Genomic DNA, 19,384 nt, shown 5'->3' with positions numbered 1-19,384 from the left:
TGTCCCCAGATTTACATGTCACAACCCTAACACTCAGAACCTTAGCATATGACTGCATTTGGAGACAAGGCCTTGAAAGAAATGATTACATGAAAATGAGGGGGAGCCCGATCCAGTCTGGCCCATGTCCTCCTGAGGGGAGGAGGACACAGACACGCACGGAGGGACGACCTTGTGGGGACACAGCAAGAAGACAGCCGTCTCCCAGCTCAGGAGGAACCAGCCCTGCCTGGCTGATGGGGACCTTGGCTCTTGGCAGGGACCGGTGCAGCCTTCGGGGCGGGGCGGGGCGGGGCGGGGCGGGGGGCCTGAGAGCGGGTGGGAAAGGCTGAGGGTCTGCGTGATGGTGGAGAGTCTGGGATACGGGACTCAGGTGGCCTCTGAAGTGGAAGGGGATGAGGCTGGGGCCTGGCCAGGTCTCCTGGGGGAGAGAGGGCATCAGTTTAGGTCGCTGGTCAGAACACTGAAGTCCTGGGTGGTGCACGGGCCTGGGAGTGGACATGGCTTCAGAGACAGATCCCATGGGCTACTGTGTCATGTGACCTGGGGCAGGTTCTAGCTCACCTGGATGCCCCGGGCGCAGGGGAGAGGCACAGCCACCTCCGGGCCTGGGGACGAGGCCAGGCCTGGGCAGTTTTCCTGAGTGGGGGGCAGCCCCTGTCCATTGGCCCCTGTCCAATGGCTGCACCTCGATCTCAGACTCCCAGCCTCCAGGATACGAGACAATAAATTCCCACTGTTGCAGCCACGTGGGCTGTGGCACTCTGTTACGGCAGCCCCAGCCAATTCAGGCAGCGTGGCCGGAAACAGTAACCTAGCTGGTATGCACCCTGGGATCCCAGCCTGTCGGGTTGGGGCACACAACTCCAAGGGCAGCGTGGGCCGGGGATGACCCCTCCCAGAGTAAGTGACACCTAAAGCTAGACCCAGGAACTCCCCCAGGGAAGCAGAGGCGGAGCAGGACGGCTCCAGGCAGCAGGCGAAGGGCAGGGAGAGATGGGGCCTCACAAGCCAGGTCGCCCAGGGTGCAGAGTCTGAGCTTGGGGTGGGGTGAGGGAATGGAGATCCCATAAGGCAGAGATTGGAAGTTTTAGGAGGCTCAGAGGACAGCCTGGGGGTGTGGAGGGGGTGGGGAGGGCACAGGGGGCTGGTGTGGGGTACACTGTCAAACCACCCCAAATCACCATGGCCCTGTGGAAGGCGCCTCCACCCTGGCAGTGCTCCTGAGCAGAGAGCAGCCTAAGACCCACGCATCCAGGGGACAACCCCAAGGCTGACTGGGAGCAGGGGGTGGGGGCAGGGCGGGCCAGGATCTCCAGGGTTCCCTGAACTGGACATCGAGAACCTCGGCCCTCATCACAATGGGCCAAGATTCCGGGGACAATCTGAAGTGCATGCAGTTCTGCTGAGCAGGCCCAGCACAGGGAGGGCAGGAGTGCAGAGGGTCCCCGGAGGACCCTGAGGGCTACCATGAAGATGCGCAGCGAGGCAGATGTGGACGAGCAGATCCAGGAGCTGAAGACAATCACTCGGCTCCAAGGTGAGCCCACCCCCAGGTTCCAGACTGCCTGGCCACTTTCTGGGCTCAGGGGCTTTCAGATTTAACACAGGGCCAGTCCAGGGCAAACAAGGACTAGTGGCCACCTCCCTCAACAGATCTAAGAGAAGGGACCAAAGGGGCTGCCATGCAGGGGGCTTCAAGGAGATTTGCGAGCTCAGTGAGCCCCAAAGCCAGAGGGGACAGGCAAGGACCCATCTGCTTCCCTGGCCAGTGGGTCTGGAAGGGATCCCAGGATGTGCCCATCTCTGGCTGCCACCTCACCCTCCCCACTGCCCAGCAGAGCCATCCACACAAGCACTGTTGAGCAGGGAAGCCAGTGAGCCTTAGTAGGTGGGAGGGAGGACCGTGGCTGTGGAGGCAGCATTCTCGTGCCCACCCCACCTTGGGCCTCCCTGGTGTGGAGCCTCCCCAGCTCAGGAATCCGGCCAGCCCTTGGCCCACATCCTGGCCTCCTGGCCCTCTGCCCCTCCGCTCCCCACCCCCTACTGCAGAGCAATGTCGGGCACTGCAAATCCAAGCGGTAAAGGAGAAGAGTGCCAAGAACAAAACCATGCTGGCTCTCCTGAGCAGCAACATCCGACGCGGGGCCCAAGATTGGGTTTTGGCCAATAAGGTAAGCAGTCCTGCCCCCTCCCTGCTGACCCCTGGCTGGGGATGGGGGGGGGGGGCATGCACGTGCTGAAACAGTCCCACACAGAGGTGGAGGGCAGGCATCTCCTCTTCTCCCCCCTCCCCCCGACCTTTCAGGAGCCAGGGGGCATCTTGGGGAGGGGCTTCCCAGGACCTGTTCCCCTAGCTCCAGTCACTCCCGAAAGCCTGGCAGGCAGGGTGGGCCTGACTGCGGTCCTTTTCGGGGCTACCCCCTACAGCACGGGCCCCTCTGGCTCTCTGGCCATGTAGGGGAGACGGGGCCCTCTCCTCCAGACTTCCATCACATATGAGCAGAGATGAGCCGGATGGGGCCTTGCTGCCGGCTAGCACAGGGTAGAGGAGGCGGGGGGAGAATGCCTGGCGGAACTAGGGGCTGGCGGTACACAGAGAGACCAGGGCCCCAGCTCAGCCACCGCCGCTCTGCAGGATGACCAGCGGACCATTTCCAAGGCTTGCGGGAAGGACGTGTCCATGAGGCTGGCGCACTGCCGCTCCTCCATGGAGGTGAGGCGGCAGGAGGGGGTCCCTCAGCCTCTCCCAGCCAGTGCACCCCCCCACCACCACCACTAAACGACGCTGCGGAACCGGTGGCGGGCAGAGCGGGGGCCCGATCCCAGGGGTTCCGCCCCTCCAGCCCCGCCGCGCGCGGGCTCCGCGGCCCCCTGCACACCCACGCGCGGGCCGTGCCCTCCCCGACCCAGGTGGCGCGGGAGAAGCTGCGAAAGTACGTCTTCGACCGCGTGAACGTGCACAACGTGCTGATTCACCTGGTGCGGCGGCGCGGTCAGAAGCTGGAGAGCATGCAGCTGGAGCTGGCCGGCCTGAGGAGCCAACCGGACGCCACCAAGGAAGAGCTGCGCATGCTACAGGTGGCGGGCGGGGCGGGGCTTCGTGGGATGGGCGGGGCCCTGGAAGGGGCGGGGCTAGATGAAAGACACACAGGCGCGCGCACACACGCACACACTCTCCGTCCCTCCCTCCCTGGAAGAAAGCGCATCCTCCGGGGTCAGACTCCAGGTGGGCATTCCGGTGGTCTGTCCCCAAGCACTGTGTGCCCTCGGGCCACCCCCAGGTCATCCGCCAGCTGGAGACCAACATTGAAAAGACCATGATCAAGATCACCACAAGTCAGAACATCCACCTGCTGTACGTGGACCTGCTGGATTATCTGAAGAAAGTGAGCCCCCTCACCCCACACCCCACCCCAGGGAAGCCATCTGGCCGTGAGCACAGGAGTCTCAGGCCCCAGCCTAGGTGCAATGCATCTCAGTGGGGACAGGAGCCTCCGGGGCAGGGCCACGCTCCCCGCCCCCCCGCAGGGGAGGGGCTGCAACTCTCCTTCAGGCCAGTGTGCCCCAAGGACAGACCCGTGCTTTGGGCCCCAGCTGAGCAGGGGCACCATGTATCTGTATGTGGAAACTTGTTAGTTGCTTCTTCAAAAAGGCGTATTATGGGATATATCAGAATTGCTTGGGTTTTTGCATGTATTTGATGGTTCAGTGTTTTTATTTTGCCCCATCCTTTCTCACTTGCCTGGCCTCTGAGGGCAAAAGATGGGTCCTGAGCCCTCAGAAAGTGCCCTAACATCATAGAGGGCAAGTCACCTCTGAGCAGGCCGGTAACCCCGTGCTTGCTGCCCACCTCTTCCAAGCCGCCCACCCTGCCCCCAGGGGCCATGAGTCCTGCTGGGAGGCAGGGCCTCTCCATGGGGAGGAGGAGGACCAGAAGACAGGAAGGCTGCGAGGTGCTGCGAGGAGCATTGTGGCAGGCGGGGCAGGAAGAGTGAGGAAGTTCTCCCAATTCCCTCATCCTGAGGCTGGCACAGGGGGAGCCCCGGAGGGCAGGTGACAGGTGCAAGTGTGGTTTGGGAGGACGGTGGGATGGGTAGGCATTGCAGCTCCTCCTGGCTGGAGTCACAGCCCTCCAGGTTCGGCCCATAGCCCACAGAGCCAGGCCACCATGGTCCTCCTGCCTGTCCCTCTTGCCACAGCACCCTGTTCCTAGAGACCCAGACGGAGGCCCTGCCACCTTGCCTTCCTGGACCCGCCTCCTCACACCCCTTCCCCCTCCAGTTGTACTCCTGGGTCCAGCCCCCCTTCATTTGGGAGCATTTTGTCCCCTCAGGGGCATACTCTTTTCAGAACATACACATTTTTTTTAATTAGGCTCCATGCCCATCATGGAGCCCAGCACAGGGCTTGAACTCACGACCCTGAGATAAACACCTGAGCTGACATCAAGAGTGGGATGCTTAACCGAATAAGCCACCTAGGCACCCCCAGAACATATGCATTTTTCAAAAGTAACTCCCATGGTCATCTGTATTTTTAAAAAAACTAGCAAAGATTCTACATTGTAGTTATTAACAGCAAAGTACTAAGAGTCATATATATTGGATATTTATGAAGCTGGCTCTGAGCTTAATACCTCATTATACCTTCTGAATAGATTCTGACAGCTGCCTTCCGAAAGAACCATTATCAACAGATGGGGACACTCAGAGAGGTTAAGTGGCTTTCCCAAGTTCCCACAGCCAGCTGGCCAGGGCAGCCTTGGCCTTGAGCCCTGAGTCTCTGACCCCACATCTGTGTTTTGAGCCTCCCTGCTTCACTTCAGACAGCAGCCACCCTGGGTGGCGGTCACCTCTCACACAGTGGGACACCCCATCACTGTCCTCAGGGCTTGCACAGTCTGGGGTAAGGAGTTGGGGGCAGGGATGGTCCACTCTGGAAGGGCAGCATCTGGTTGGCCCGTAGCCCCTGGGCCATCAGTTTCTGCTCTTGCCCCTTCTTTTTTTAAGATTTATTTATTTTAGAGAAAGAGCGTGCACGGGGGTTGGGGGGGTGCAGAGGAAGAAGAGAGAGAATCTTAAGCAGGCTCCACACCCAGCACAGAGCCCAACATGGGGCTCAGTATCACGTCAGGACCTGAGCCCAAATCACAAGCCGGACGCTTAACCAAATGAGCCACCGGGCACCCCTGCTCTTGCCCCGTTCATTGTAGGAACTGGTAGGATACCCCACAGAGCTGGACAAGCTGCAGAATCTGGTGGGCGACTACTGCTCAGAACTGTCAGACATGACAGTCATGTCCCAGGACGCCATGATGATTACAGATGAGGTCAAGGTGAGCTCAAGCCCCAGGGCTGGGGGTCCCTCAGGGCTCCCTCTCAGACCTGTCTGGCCCAGGGTCCATAGGAACACCCCAAACCCACACTGCCTGCAATCACTGGCTACCCCACGAGCCTGCTCTGCTCACACATGATGGCCCTGGACACAGAGGGTCCCACCAGACATGGAAGCCTGGAGGGAGACACAGGAGGGAATGTGCCTGGCCCAGGCAGGGGCCATCCCTTCACCCAGTCTGTGCCTGCAAGTCAGGCATGTGTCATCCTCACGAGGGGCCAGTGTACGAAGCCATCCAGTAGTCCGTGAAGAAATGTCACACACTCATTGGCCCGTGCTGCAGAGAGAGGAGTGGATGATGTGGGGCCCCCCTGGGGCACTTATCTGCTCAGGGAAGCGATGCTTGAGTGGGGCTCTGGAGGTCAGAGGGGCCCGAACCCTGGAAGATGAAGGACAACAAAGGTCCTGGGGCATAACCAGGCCAAAGGAGGTGCAAGTGGCTGGAGCAGAGATGCACAGGAATGGAGCCTGTGAGCCAGTGGAGGAAGCAGGGTGATTGGGGCTTAGGTCCTGGCCCCCCACCCAACCTGAAGCTCTGGGAGGAAACATAGGGGCAGTGGGATCAGATCTGCATTTCAAAAACAGGCATGATCTGGCTGCAGAGACCCAAGGGAACCAGAGTCCAGACACTGGTCACCTGGGACGGACCAGTGGTAGCGCTGGGTACCTGAACGTCAATGGGGCCCAGAAGTCTGTAAAGGTCACCCAAAGTGGTCTGGCGCCGAGCCAGATGTGGACAGGGAGGGGGAGAGCAGCGTCCAGGAAGCATAGCCAGGTGCGGATGGATGATGGGTTTAGCCACCAAAGCAGGACACTGGGGAAGAGACCAGGTCTGGGGGAAGATGTCAGGTTCCTTTTTAGACACATGGAATCACTCCCCGTTGAGCCGGCCGAGGCAGCGGGGAGCCCAGGCTACAAAGAGACATGGGGTCCCCGAGCCCTGGCTGCAGCTGGGGTGGGTGACTCCAGCAGAGGAGGGGCAGGGGAAGGCGGCACCCCTCAGAGGCCCAGCGTGGGAGGAGGAGTCCAGAGAGGAGGGCGGAAAGCAGGAAGGATGGTGAAAGCCGGCAGGCAGGCGCAGTTTAGGAAGAAGGGCGCAGCCAAGAGCCTCCAATGCTATTCCCAAATCTAGAAGATGGGGACTGAAACTGAATGCTGCATTTAGCACCACGGGGGCCTCGGTGAGACATTACCCCGCCCCACCTCCCGCATCCCCAGATGAACATGCGGCGAGGGGAGGCAACTTTCATCGAGGAACGCAGGGCTCGGGAGAACCGGCTCAACCAGCAGAAGAAGCTGATTGACAAGATCCACACGAAGGAGACCAACGAGAAGTATCGCCGGGTAAGTCCCTGCGGGACCCCCACTGCAGCGCAAGGAACGTTGGGTGGCCCGCTCCCCAGCAGAGGGTGCTGCTCACTTCGTCCTCCCTCTCCTACCAGGGCCGGCGGGACTTGGACTTCCCCTCCAATCTGATGGGTACAGAAACTGTGAAAGGTGAGCACTCAGCTCTCTGCCGCCCCCAGCCAGGGTCCTAGGAGGCCAGCACAGGCACAGGCCACCCAGTCAGGTCTCTGTGAGGCCAGGTGCAACCTGCAGGGGCCAGGGTGAGGGAGACACCTGCCCCTCCCCGGCTCTACCTGCAGAGGCTCAGTGCCAACAGCCACAGCCCACATCCTTGGGCTCGCTGCCGAGTGTGGCCAAGCCCCCAGCTTCTCCGCTGTTCCCTGTCACCCCAGGGCTGGATCACCCAGTGATTCCTCAGAAGAGTTAAGTCCGGCCCCCTGGACCCTTGGGCTGCCTCTGAGAAGGGCCACAAAGGCCCCATGCCGGGCTGCTTCTGGATGGAGCTGCCCTGGGGCATCCCGGACAGGCCAGGTAAAAGGGCAGGTAGCTCTGATGGGTACCTGCCCAGCTCTCTGGTAGTCTCCCCTGATGCCTGGGCATGCACAGAGGTGTCTGGTGGCCTCGAGCAGAGCTCCCACGCCATTCCTGCATGCTGGCCACCCTTCCCCTCTGCTCTGCCCAGTGAGGAAAAGAGAGACCTCCAAGGCGGACATCGAATACCAGACAGATGTGACTGCTTTGGTGGAGAAAGTGAAGACAGCTGTGCGGTGCTCCCACCTCTGGGTACTGCTCCCTGGCTCTCCTAGGGGTGGGGGAAGGCAGGGAGCCCCTTCCCCAGCCCAAGGCCCGGCTGAGCCTGCTGAATGAAGGGACACAGAGCTGCAGCCCCCACGGCTGAAAGTAGAAAGCACTCTAGCATATCCAAGTCACATTCCAGGGGCTGCACGAGCCTGCTGGGATTCGAGGACCCAAGTGCTGAGACCGCCACCTACAACTCTGTCCCTTCCCAAACCCCTAAGACCACAATGAGAGGCCGCCTCTGCCTGGCCCTTGTGTTTAATCCGATCTGGGTTTATTATTAGTAAGCCTTAGCTCCCATCCTCGGCCCTGACATAAGCTTGTCCATCCTCGGACAAGTGGCTCAAAGTGAGGCAGTCTTTCAGGGGTGGTCTCCTCGTCTCTGCCTTGGGCTGTCTGCCCTCTCTGCTTGTCGTGTGGGTCACATGCACTGACTCACCTAAAGTGCTTTGCCCAGTGCCTGGCCACAGTCAGCATCATTCCTGACCATGGGGAGGGACCCAGAAGAAACCAGTTCTGCTTCTCCCCACACTGGTCCCACCAGGACATCGCTGGCCGGTTCCTGGCTCAGAGGAACACCGAGGAGAACCTGGAGCTGCAGATGGAGGACTGTGAGGAGCGGCGGGCAAAGCTGGAGGCTTTGATGAAGAAGCTGGAAATGGAGGAGGCCATGCTCAAGTTCCGCGAGACGCCCAGCTCCGTTAGGTACCCTCCAGGCCTCTGCCTCCCACGGGGGCCCCCCGACTGATCCTCGTGAACAGCCCGTGTGGGCTGGGGCCCAGCTCGAGCTGAGAGTGTCCACTGCCAACAAGCTTGCGGGTACCTGGCAGGTGGGGTGGAGGGGCCCAGTCAAGGGGTGCCACGTGCCCACACCTGAGCTATCTGAACTCTGGAGCTCCTTAATTTAGCACAGCACTCAGCTCAGGGCTCAGGCCGCCTTGGCCCGGAATCTGTGCCACCATCCTCCCCAACAGCTTCAAGTCCGTGGAGAAGAGAATGAAGGACATGCTGAGAGAGGAGGAAGACAGACTGCAGCTGGCCTACTCCAGCATGACCAAGAGCCAGAAACTGCTGCTGACCATCCAGACAGGCATTGACAACCTCTTCATCCGGCTGATTGGCATTGCCCTGCCCACAGCCCAGGTACCAGGTGCGGTGGGGGGGAGCCGCCTGCACAGAGTCCCCGGGAGAAGCCAGAGGAGAGACGGGATCCTTGTCCCGGCCTACAGAAAGAAGTGGCGCTCTCTGACAGCCTCGACATGTTCGGCAAGCTGGCGTACTGCGAAGCAAAGCTCCTGTACCTGGCTGACAGAGTGCAGATGCTGTCCAGCAGCGAGGAGGTAGTTGGAGGCTGGGCGTGCCCACACGTCCCACGTTCCCTTGGACTGACAGTCCCCTGTGCCCTGCAGGTGGACACAAAGGTGAGGGATACCCTGGAGACCTCGACTCTGAAGGAGAAGCAGAACACCAGGATCAGCTTTGAGGACCCGGAGGAGGATATGATAGGTACAGGCTTGGGGCTGGGGGCCAGGCCACACAGCCACAGGGAGGGGAGGAGTGGCAGATGGCTCCGTCTGACCGGGACAGCCTGGAGGCACAGGGGCACTACAGGGACAGAGAGGGTGCATCCCCCCTTCCCATGGGATTTTAATTCAGGGAGGTGACTTAGTGAGGACACGGAGAGGCTAATGCCATCGGAAGGAGAATTTGTTACATTTCCTGACATATGGGAGCATCACTGCCTTCCAGGAGTCAGAGAGGAGCGAGGGCATGGCCTAGGCCTTTCTTGGGGTTTCTGCAGGAAAGCGGGGGTGGAGGACAGGGCAAACAGCTTCAGATGGGCTTTTTGAACAATTCTGGTGGGTTTGGGGTGTAGGGCTGTTCCCAGTTGCCTGGTGCCTGGCCCTGGGTTGATTTAGGCGGGGGAATACTGGCTTGGTGTGAGGGTTTGATAAAGCAGGGGGTCGCGGGTGTGGGCTCTGGACGGATTGGTGTGCAAGAGAGACGGCTCCCAGCGGCCAGCCTTCTGCCCTCTCTAAGAACTGGCTAGCCCTACGAGTGGCAGCTTCTCCCCGAGCGTGTAAGACCCCAAATGCCAGGGCACCAGGAATAGAGAAAATAAGAAAAAGTAGTTAGTACCTGGCCCTGGGATGAATGCAGGCCAACAGAGCAGAGTGGAAGCAAGCTCGCTGGAGCAGAGGGGCTGCAGGGCGCGGCTCCCCTCCTCCTCGCGCTCCTTTCTAGAAACCTTCCAGTTCGCAGACGTGGACCACAGCTACGTCCCCTCGCGGGCCGAGATCAAGCGGCAGGCCCAGCGGCTGATCGAGGGGAGGCTCAAGGTGGCCAAGAAGAAGAAAAAGTAACCCCGAGGAGGAGGAGCCCCTGCCCCGCCCCCAGCCCCCCGCCCCCCAGCCGGCGCTTTGTTAAACAAATAAACATTTTTCCAGGACTGCTGGGACACCGGGGGGACAGGAGTCTCAGACACGAACCCGGGGGGCCGCGGAAGTGGGGGGATCACGTGAAGTCGGCGGGAAAGTGGGCTATTGGGTGTGGGTCCGGGATTGAGGGGTGAGTGGGAGGGGTGGGCCCAGCGAGGAGGCGGACAGGTGTCAGGCCCGCTCCGGAAGCCCGGGGACGGCTCCGAAGGCCCGGCGGCCGACGTGGCTCCGCGCCCACCGCCGCCCGCGCCCTCCCGCGCATGCGCACGCGCCGGCGCCACCGCCCGGCCAGGGCCCTCGCGGCGCTCCTTAGCGCCAAGCCCGTGTCCATGCGCGTCCCGCCGCGCATGCGCGCGCCCCCTTGGCCCTCGCGGCACCCCGTAGCCGTGCGCCTCGTCGAGCCGGCGCCAAGATGGCGGCTCTGACAGGCGGAGGGTGGCGGCGCCGGGGGTCGCGGGGGCCGGAGCGGAACCGCCGCGGCTGAGCCCGAGCCGCCCTCGAGGCAGGCACCCGGCCGCCGGGACCCAGGACATGGTGCGACCCGCGCCGGGCCGCCGCCGTCGCCGCCGCCGCTGAGCTCGCGGGCCGCGCCGGGCTCGAACGTGGGAGCGGGAAGATGTTTTCCGCGCTCAAGAAGCTGGTGGGGTCGGAGCAGGCTCCGGGCCGCGACAAGAATATCCCCGCCGGGCTGCAGTCCATGAACCAGGCGCTGCAGAGGCGCTTCGCCAAAGGGGTGCAGTACAACAGTGAGTGCAGGCCGGGCGCTCAGGGTTCCTCCGGGGGGACGTGGAAAGTGGGGTCCGAGGGCACAGCGGAGGAGGGCGCTGCCCCGCGGGCCGCGGCGACTGGGACTTGGCAGAGACCAGGTCGCGTCGCGGGCCCGGAAGCACTGGGGCCCTGTCGCGCCCCCAGGGCCTTGCGGTTTGCGGGTGGATGTGGCAGGTCCTGTTCATCTCTGTTGAAGATACGCTGAGCCCTTACCTGTGGCAGGTACTCTAGGGGCGTTCACTCGGGGTCGGGAGTTGATGCCGGACCGGAGACGAGGTCCTGGAGGACCCCACGGCCGGAGGGTGGGCGACTCGGCCCATGGCGTTCCCCTCTGACCGGTGGGTCATTCCCGAGGAATACCGGCACGTGTAGAAATCTGTGCCTTAGTTTGCACGGTAAAATTAGTCCAGGCGTTTCCTGGTGCATTCTGCGGTGCCCTGATTGGCCCGGATAACCTCGTCTAAGAGTGATTCTTACATAACGTGGGGAAAGCTCTGTGGTCTGTGACGCTTGAAGGGGTGGTGGGGCTCCCCGTCAATGAACCACGTGACTGCCTGCCCAGGAGCTGTGAGATCCAGCTGGCCCTGGTGGTTTGAGCATTGGGATTTTTCTTTACCGACTTTGTATTCAGTTCAAAGGGAATATCATGTACGCCACATATTCCTGCCCCACCCCCTCCTTTTTGTAAGAAGCATTTGTAAGGGATATATTTGGAAAAAGCTCCAGAAGGCACAAAGACTCTTACTTATTGTAGGAGACTTCTTTTCCCCTGAGGGAAGGAGGAGTTATTTTCAGATGCCCCGAGAGCCCAGGACGTTTGCAGGCCTGTTATAAATTATGTAAATTGTATAGCTCCTGAACGCTAACTGTTCTCTTGACCTCTTTTAAGTTCTTCCATCTTGCTGTCCCTTTCCTAGCATTATTTAAAAGCTTTTTATGTTGTTCTCTGCTTTTAAATTGTTCCTTTTCAAGTATTTTCATATGTTGCTACAAGATTTTGGACTTCTCCCTACCCCTCCCTTTGCTACTTCAAGGGGAGCTTTCTGGTCTCTATGGTGACCTATTTAGACAGTAATGCACGATACTAAGAAACTTAATTGGGAAGATCTCTGTGCAGGTTTAAAAGAGTGGTCGTTTTAGTTGTATTCAACTCACAATTTTGTATCTGTTTCTCTCACATTCAGAGAAGAGAATGTTAAGTCAAAATACTCATTTGCACAAATCTATAGGATCTACATTTGGATTCCCTCATTTACTTTTATCACTTATGGTATTATTTTAAACTTAATCCTAGTCTTGTGGAAATCAGAGCTGGAAACTGTAAATTTTTCACCTTCTGAAAAGAAATTCCTGAGAGGCACATTGCCTAGCCTTGGGTGGTTAAAGAAAGGGGGGTGGGTGGCTCAGTAGAATTGTTCCAGAGAAGTAAACCCACCCTCAGGTAGTTGGGGGACAGGTTATGATTCCCTAGGACTGCAGGAAAGGGGGTGAGATGGAGAGAAATTGCATTTAGAGGGAGTTTCTCTCTGTAGTTGAACAATATGCAACTTGGAACCTTTCTGATTTCCTTTATTTTCCAAAATATCTTACATAGGGGAAACAAGCCAGCAATCTGATGACTATACACTCAGAATTTTTAATGGCAAGAGTTGATGATGTCCAAGTGTAGATGTTGTTTCTTACAGAACCTTGTCCTCTTGGGGCAGACAAGTCATTTCCTTTTAAGTTGCTCTGATAATGAGAAGTGGCTCAGGTCACATGCAAGAGCCCCAGCATACACATCAAATTTAGAATCAAAACCTGAATGAGACATTGGACCATAATTATAGTTTGAAAGTTATTTACATTCAGAGTGGAAGAAAGAATGTTACTGGACTTGGTCTGTCCTTTCTACCATCACTGGACTCAATTTCTTAGCCCTGTTTAGTGAAGAAGCCTTAACTGGGACAACTTTCCAAGTGAGGAAACACCAGTCCTAATGGAACTTGTCAGGAGTGCCCTTGCTCAGGCCTGCATTCCTCACAAAGGATGCCTCCAGACACTGGGACAGCCAGAGTCCTGGCCAGGTGGATCTCAGTGCTAGAATTTAAAAATGAACTTAAGCACTCCTTCACTAACAAACCTTTTGAAAGGTTGATTTCAGAATAAGAGAGCTTTTCCAGGGTAAGAAGGAAATAGCTTTAAGATTATATCAAGATTCCGTGAACAGACAAGTCATGTTTGAAAAAGAACCAAAGAGAACCTCTAGGAATGAAAAACATGATCGTGAAAATTAAAAAGTCAACAAACAGGTGAATCAGCATAATAACCAGACTAAAGAGAGAATTGGTGCCGGAAGAGAGATGTGCAGCCCAGAAATGAAGCAGATTCCAACACATGCCTGATAGGACTTTGAGACAGAATAGCGAGAACGGGGAAGAAGCAGTATTGGAGGGAATGAAGACTGAGGATTTTCCAGAATTCATAAAATACATGAAACTCCCAAGAAGTCCAAGTCCAGAGTTTTAAAAACATACATAGCCAGACACATCATTAGAAATTTTCAGAACATCAGGGCACCTGGGTGACTCAGTCAGTTAAGCGTCTGACTCGTGATTTTGGCTCAGGTCATGAGATTGAGCCCCATGCCAGGCCCCGTGGCTCAGCTTGAGATTCTTTCACCCTCCCTCTGCACTGCCCCCCCTCCCCCCACCCCACTTATGTGCATGATCTCTCTAAAAGAAAGGAACGAAGGAACAAACAAACTGCGTTCAGAGAGCCAAGCATCACTCTGGCTGAAATGTCGTGGAAGGCGCGGGTGCTCAGCTTGCTTCCTGCACTTGGTAAACTCTGGTGCCAGACAGAGGAGGAAAACACAAGAAGCAGGGTAACCATCCAGTCCTGTCCATGAGCACAGATCTCATAACCTAGTGAGAGGTCAGGAAATGAGCACTAGAAAGTCGTCAGAATATTAATAACAAATCATTGCATTGAGACCAAGTACTACTACCCCAGGAATGCAAGGATTAACAGAAAATATATATTCTATGCTCTACCGTGGATTAAAGGAGAAAAAGCATTACAATCTCAATAAGTGCAAGATAAAATTCTTGATAAAATTCTGATAAAATTCAACACCCATTCATGATTTACAGAAAATAAAAAGAGAAAACCCACTTCTTTTTTTCTTTTAAGATTTTATTTTTAAGTATCTCCACACCCAACATGGGGCTCGAACCCACGACTCTGAAATCAAGAGTCACACGCTTCACTGACAGAGTCAGCCAGGCGCCCAGGGAAAACCCACTTCTTAGTAAACCAGGAACAGAGGGAACCTCTTTTACCTGTTTCTACCAAAAGGAGGGTATCTACCAAAACCTGTATCTGTATGTACTAATGAGACAGAGGAAGTGTTTCTTTTAAAATCCGGACCAAGGCAAGGACTCCCCACTTTCATTAAGCTTTTCCATTGGTTTATGGAATTACTCCCAGCACAAGGAAAAATAAATTAGAAGTGGGGAGGGGGCAGATATATGCTCTTCTTCAGGGAAAAAATTAACATAAAAATTAAAAATAAGAGCTTTCCCTTTGTCAGGACGCTGTTAGCTGTAGGAAGCTGACTACTCACAGCGTCTTTTCCATAGTGCCCAGCCTCTGTTTCTAGCGGTGCGATAGAGCTGGTAACCTGAGCAGCCCTTCCCCTAAAAACCATTTTAAACATTTGAATAAAACATTTAGAAAAACATCAACACATCACTCAGTTCTTGAACTTAAATAAAGATTGTACAGCTGTTCATTGCTCTTTTCTCAAAAGCAAAGCGAGTGGATATTGGGAGGGAAGCCAGCTCTGAAGCTGCCCTCTCCCTGAGGGCGTCTGCCTGACCCTAGCTATGTGGTAGTTGGGTTGGGGCAAGAAGAAAAACTGAACCCGTTCTAGGAATCCCTGCACAAAGCCCAAGTGGGTGACCTCCAAGTGGGTTTTCCTTAAAAACATCAATGTGGTCCCAAAAATCTCAAATGGAGAATTTACATAAGGTCTTCCCAGGTTGTTAGTGTTCCAGACGACAGGCAGAAATATTACAGGGGCCTTCTGATGAATGCGGCTTCAACCCAGACCTTAAAGGGGCCCTGTGGATGAAGTTCCAAGAAACGACAAGCTGCTGGTAGAAGATCAGGAAACACTCAGTAAACGAAGCACCCAGGATCCTGCAGATACAGCAAACATCAGACCCTGGCCTCTGAAAACGTCAGGTTTCACAGAACATAAAGTCGGTACACAGTCAGTAATAACGTAACAACTTTGGTGGCAGTTGGTAGTGACCCTTAGGGTGGTGAACATCTTACGATGTATATAAATGTCAAATTAGTGTGTTGTACGCCTGAAACTAACATATCATATGTCAACTCTACTTCAATGAAAAATAAAGTCGGTATGTATAATATGTTCAAAGAAATAAAAGAGGTTTGAAAATATAAGCTGGAATTTAAAGACTATACAAAAAGGACAAGTAGATTTGAAAAGGAACCTGCCTCCGGAAAGCTAAGCTAAGAAAAGGTAAGAAACTGCAACCATGAAATAAGAACATAACACTATAACAAGTAATATCCAGAGAGTAAAAAGATAGTGCAGTTCCTGACCTGTTCTCAGGATGGCCTGGGGACTGGTGCTCTGGATTTGTCCTGCCCTCAGCCTGGCCAGGGGTCTTCTGGGGATAGGAGCCTGCCACCCCCTGGGGGTAAGCTGCACATGGTCTGTCCCGCTCATCCTCACTGAACGAGGGACAGAGGCCCCAGTGTCGGGGGACTCCCCTAAACTGGCATGCTTCCTGCAGGATGTTCAGGTTCATGACAGGGACCCAGGACATCCCCAGAGCTGAGCTTACAGCACAGACATGCCCTGACCTTTCTCCCAGGTTCTCCTAGGTGTTTGGCTTCTGGCTGGAATCGAGTCTAGATTGCCCGGACCTTGAGGGCAGTGGCTTGTTGTGTCCTATCTGGTGACATGATAAAGTAGGTGATGTTTCGAGTGAAGAACAACTAGCATGTCCCAAAGACTAAAGCTGGGACTGGGGGAGCATGGGATGGGATGAGGAGATTGATGTGGTGACCTAGTTTCACAGGAGGAGTAGTGAGTGAGCAAGAGCAGAGGGGCTCTGGAGCACTTGGGGGTGCAAGGAGGGAAAAGCCAGATGGCCAGGGGGGCCAGACCAGGACTCTAGGGCAGCTCTTCGGTGTCCTCGCCCAGCCCCAGGGCGTGAAGCACCGTCCTCTGTCCACAGGGCTACTCCAGGCACCTGCCCTGGGTCCAGGAGCATGGCAGTTCCCTCCCACAGGCTGCCCATCCACACGTCTTCTCAAGCCAGAACCTTCCCAGGGGTCCAGTCCATCACCATGGCCGTCAGCTTTGCTCCCATTCTCACCCCTGCTCTGGCTCTGTGTGGCGTTCCTGACCGCTCTTCTTCATCTTTCTAGAACAAACCAGACCATGGCACTCTTACACTGAACGCGGCAGGAGCCCGTCTTCCTGCACGGTGCTGCAGGATTTGGCCGCTGCCTGCCCAGAGTCCACACACTCGGCTGCCTGTGGGCTTGGTCACCGCCGCGTGTGCGCACCCATCTCACAGGCTGCTCCGTAAATACGTGTGCAGCAAGTAAAACAATCCTGGCTTTGTGCTTTCACCCCACCTGTGTGGCCTTGAAAACAGTGGCACTCTGCAAAATTGTATGCTAAAAATACCAGGGCTCTGAAAAAGTAGGTTAAGAGCAAGTTACGGAAATCTAGGGAGCTGCCTAAGGAGAACGTCAGCCGCCCCCCGACCCCTCCTGCAGCCTGACCCTGGCCCTGTGAGTCAGGGATCCCCAGGACGTCCAGCTCCAGGGGAGACCACTTTCTTGCAGGTGCAAAGTCTGAGCGGGCTATGACTCCCTCAGCCCGAGGGGAAGTGCCTTCGGGGCCCTCCTCTGTGGAACAGGGAGGGAGAGCCGAGGGCCAGGCTGGGGCCGTGGCCCCTCGGGGGTCTCCCAGCAGCCCACCCCCAGCACTCAGCTCTTCCCTGTTTGCCAGCCATATAGGCCACGCTCTGTGTGGAAGCAAACGTGTGTGGCGTGTGGACTCCATCGATGGAGTTCGAGTTTGCCACTAGTTTGATTTGCTTCCCTGCTCTGTCCTTTTCCCCCCAGTGAAGATAGTGATCCGAGGAGACAGGAACACGGGCAAGACTGCGCTGTGGCACCGGCTCCAGGGCAAGAAGTTTGTGGAGGAGTACATCCCCACGCAGGAGATCCAGGTCACCAGCATCCACTGGAACTACAAAAGTGAGGGCAGGGTGCGGGCCAGGGGACGGGGCGGGCCAGAGGCGAGGTCAGAGCGCCAGCATGGTGCCCCTTGCGGGGTGGGGGCTTTGATGGATCCTCCCTAGGGCTGGTTCCTCAGAGACCCTTCCCCGGCGTCCCCAGCCGTGGTGTCATCATGGAAACCCTGTAGACGTGAGGAGCCTCCTTGAGCAGAGGCGCTATCATGGGGGCACTCACTAGAGCTGCTCCTGGGTGGCCCTGAAACCCCCCTGGCCACGGGCACTGCTGCAGAGAAACCGACAAGGCAGTGGTGGGGGCTCCGCATGGGGAGCCCTCTCTCAATTCTAGAGACCCCCAAAGGGCAAAAAGTTCCAGGTTAACACGGGCGACATCTGGGGGAGCCGGTAGCTGATGCTCCCCACTGCACCGGCACTGGGCGCACATGTGTTCCACCAGCAGGAGGGACCCCTCAGTCCCTTTGAGCCCCAGTGCTCTCCCTCTGCAAGATTGCCTGATGGACAGAACATGCCTCGCCTTGCAGCCCCATGGGCAGCAGACAGTTGCTTTGCATGTTCAGAAACCATGAAAGTAAAAGTCTTTTGAACCATTTCAAACATTCCTTTTTACTGACCAAAAAATATAGTTGTGAACAGGACACGTGGGGCCTGTAGAAGTTGTGACTCCCACCGAGTGACGGCCTAGCCACATCCCAGGACAGCTGCACGGCCCGGCGTCACCCCAGCTCACCAGCTGGGCTGACAGAGCCTTAGGGCCACAGCCCCGGCACTCCTTCCCGGTTGGGGTGAAGCTGGCAGTGGCAGCCTGCTCTTGTGCCCCTCAGCAGTGCCCCACCTGTCCCCTCTCCCTTAGGAATCGTGGGGATGGAGGGGTGAGCCCACTGTCCTTGCACTTGGGCCGACCACCAAGAGACATGGCACAGACCCTGGGCCCAGACGGGCCATTCACAGGGTCCGCTCCCTGGGTCCTGGCACCCATCCCAGGCAGAGGACCGCCAAAGAGGGGCTAAGAGTCTCCCCTCTGGAGAACAAGCAGAGCACGGAAAGACAAGTAGTTCTGAGAAAGCCTGGTGGCGAGCCATCCCCATGGCCTGTGCGAGCGCCCACCTCCCAGCAGGGGCCTGTGCCAGCTCAGCTCCACCAAAAGCTTCAGTAGAAGCTCGATGTTGAGCAGCCGGCTGGAGAGGGCCAACGTCCCATGGAACAAAGTTGAGGCTGGTCGCTGGATAAGAGTCAGGCCAGAGCATGGTCAGGCCCATTGAGGCCTGCCCCAGCACCCAGAGTCTGCTCCCCAGCTGCCCCAGCACCCAGAGTCTGCTCCCCAGGTGCACCTGCAGAGGGGACCCTAGCTATGTGGACCTGGCCGGGGACGAGCCCGCCCCAGGGACATCTGCAGGAAATGGGGAGCATGTCAGCTGAGGACAAGCCAGGGTCGTTCAGTGCAGCCCGAGCAGAAGCCTAAAACAGCGAGGAGCCTTGCTGCCCTCCGGGGAAGGAGGTTGCAGCTGGTGCAAAGGCTGCGGGTGGGAGTGGTGTGTCCTTGGTGAAGGTGCTGAGCGAGGAGCCCGAGGTGTCCTGGTGGGGGACCCACACTGGAAGAATGGGAACACACAGCAACACCTGGACGGCCCCTAAGAGCCCAAGTGTGACCAGAAGGTCGAAGGTCATGTTGGACACTAATCTTCATGTCTTCCCCTACTTTAGCCACTGATGATATCGTGAAAGTTGAAGTCTGGGACGTAGTTGACAAAGGTAAGTCATATCTTTTCATCATGAGTACTTTTTCCTGATGCTTTATTCCTTCTGTGAACAGAAGTCCTCCTTGCTCCCCCCGCCCCCCCCCCCCCCCCCCCCCGGCCACTTCGTTGGCGCATCCTTACGGGGATCGTGTCCGGCATCTCAGACATGCAAGTCTCTGCGTTCTCCTCAGACTCCGGGTGGACGAGGAGCAGCCCGGGGCTGCAGGAGGTCTGGGCCTTAGAGCAGCTCCCTCCTGCGTCTGGGGTGGACGGGGCGGGACGCCCAGCGGTGACCCGTCGGGACTGCAGCCTTTGCTGCTGAAATGCACATTTCACCCACTGAGGCAGCACACGGTAGTGGGGGGCGGACACGGTGGCAGAGCTGGGGGGGGCTCCATACCCAGAGGCCCGCGTGGGCTGTTCCAGGAGCCCCCGCTGCAGCGGCCCCGCGCCCAGAGCTGAGCGCCAGCTTGTTGGCTTCCGAAGCTGCCGCCCCTCGGGGGCACATGCCCACCTGACTGCTCCGCTCGGGCGCCGCCGGCCGGGTGTCTCTGCTCTCCCAGGGAAGCGCTTGAGCTGTCGGGGCCCCAAACCTCCGGGGCCGTAC

General features: G+C 57.2%; 2 protein-coding genes across 3 annotated transcripts; both read left to right on the top strand.

The window, feature by feature from the left end:
* The first annotated feature begins 276 nt into the window (after positions 1-276).
* On the top strand, positions 277-9,950 carry LOC116629140 (coiled-coil domain-containing protein 183-like). Of its 2 annotated transcripts, XM_032399439.1 has the most exons (14): positions 278-1,540; positions 2,053-2,174; positions 2,639-2,716; positions 2,914-3,081; positions 3,285-3,389; positions 5,216-5,338; positions 6,616-6,741; positions 6,840-6,894; positions 7,427-7,527; positions 8,087-8,247; positions 8,517-8,685; positions 8,772-8,882; positions 8,952-9,048; positions 9,787-9,950. In XM_032399439.1, the coding sequence occupies exons 1-14, from the start codon at positions 1,471-1,473 to the stop codon at positions 9,903-9,905; spliced, it is 1,605 nt and encodes a 534-aa protein (XP_032255330.1). In that variant the 5' UTR covers positions 278-1,470; the 3' UTR covers positions 9,906-9,950. The 2 variants fall into 2 exon arrangements, with proteins under 2 accessions (XP_032255329.1, XP_032255330.1); XM_032399438.1 differs by having other exon boundaries at positions 277-1,540; positions 8,772-9,048; positions 9,787-9,931.
* A 409-nt stretch (positions 9,951-10,359) lies between these two features.
* On the top strand, positions 10,360-18,828 carry LOC116629139 (rab-like protein 6). Its single transcript, XM_032399437.1, has 3 exons — positions 10,360-10,726; positions 16,908-17,042; positions 18,743-18,828. Exons 1-3 carry the CDS (start codon positions 10,597-10,599, stop codon positions 18,826-18,828), a joined length of 351 nt encoding a protein of 116 aa, XP_032255328.1. The 5' UTR covers positions 10,360-10,596.
* Positions 18,829-19,384: the final 556 nt, after the last annotated feature.

This window comes from Phoca vitulina, unplaced genomic scaffold (genome assembly GCF_004348235.1).
Source record: "Phoca vitulina isolate PV1807 unplaced genomic scaffold, GSC_HSeal_1.0 scaffold298, whole genome shotgun sequence".
In the NCBI taxonomy this organism is placed as follows: domain Eukaryota; kingdom Metazoa; phylum Chordata; class Mammalia; order Carnivora; family Phocidae; genus Phoca; species Phoca vitulina.
Note: the sequence above shows the minus strand (reverse complement) of the source record. Positions and strands in the feature narration are given on the sequence as shown.

Coding starts and splice junctions, on each gene's coding strand:
- LOC116629140 (XM_032399438.1), top strand. CDS start 1,471: ATGAAGATGCGCAGCGAGGCAGATGTGGACGAGCAGATCCAGGAGCTG. Junction 2,175..2,638: donor ATTGGGTTTTGGCCAATAAG/GTAAGCAGTCCT, acceptor GCCGCTCTGCAG/GATGACCAGCGGACCATTTC. Junction 6,742..6,839: donor CCAACGAGAAGTATCGCCGG/GTAAGTCCCTGC, acceptor CTCTCCTACCAG/GGCCGGCGGGACTTGGACTT.
- LOC116629139 (XM_032399437.1), top strand. CDS start 10,597: ATGTTTTCCGCGCTCAAGAAGCTGGTGGGGTCGGAGCAGGCTCCGGGC. Junction 10,727..16,907: donor CAAAGGGGTGCAGTACAACA/GTGAGTGCAGGC, acceptor TTTTCCCCCCAG/TGAAGATAGTGATCCGAGGA. Junction 17,043..18,742: donor CATCCACTGGAACTACAAAA/GTGAGGGCAGGG, acceptor CCCCTACTTTAG/CCACTGATGATATCGTGAAA.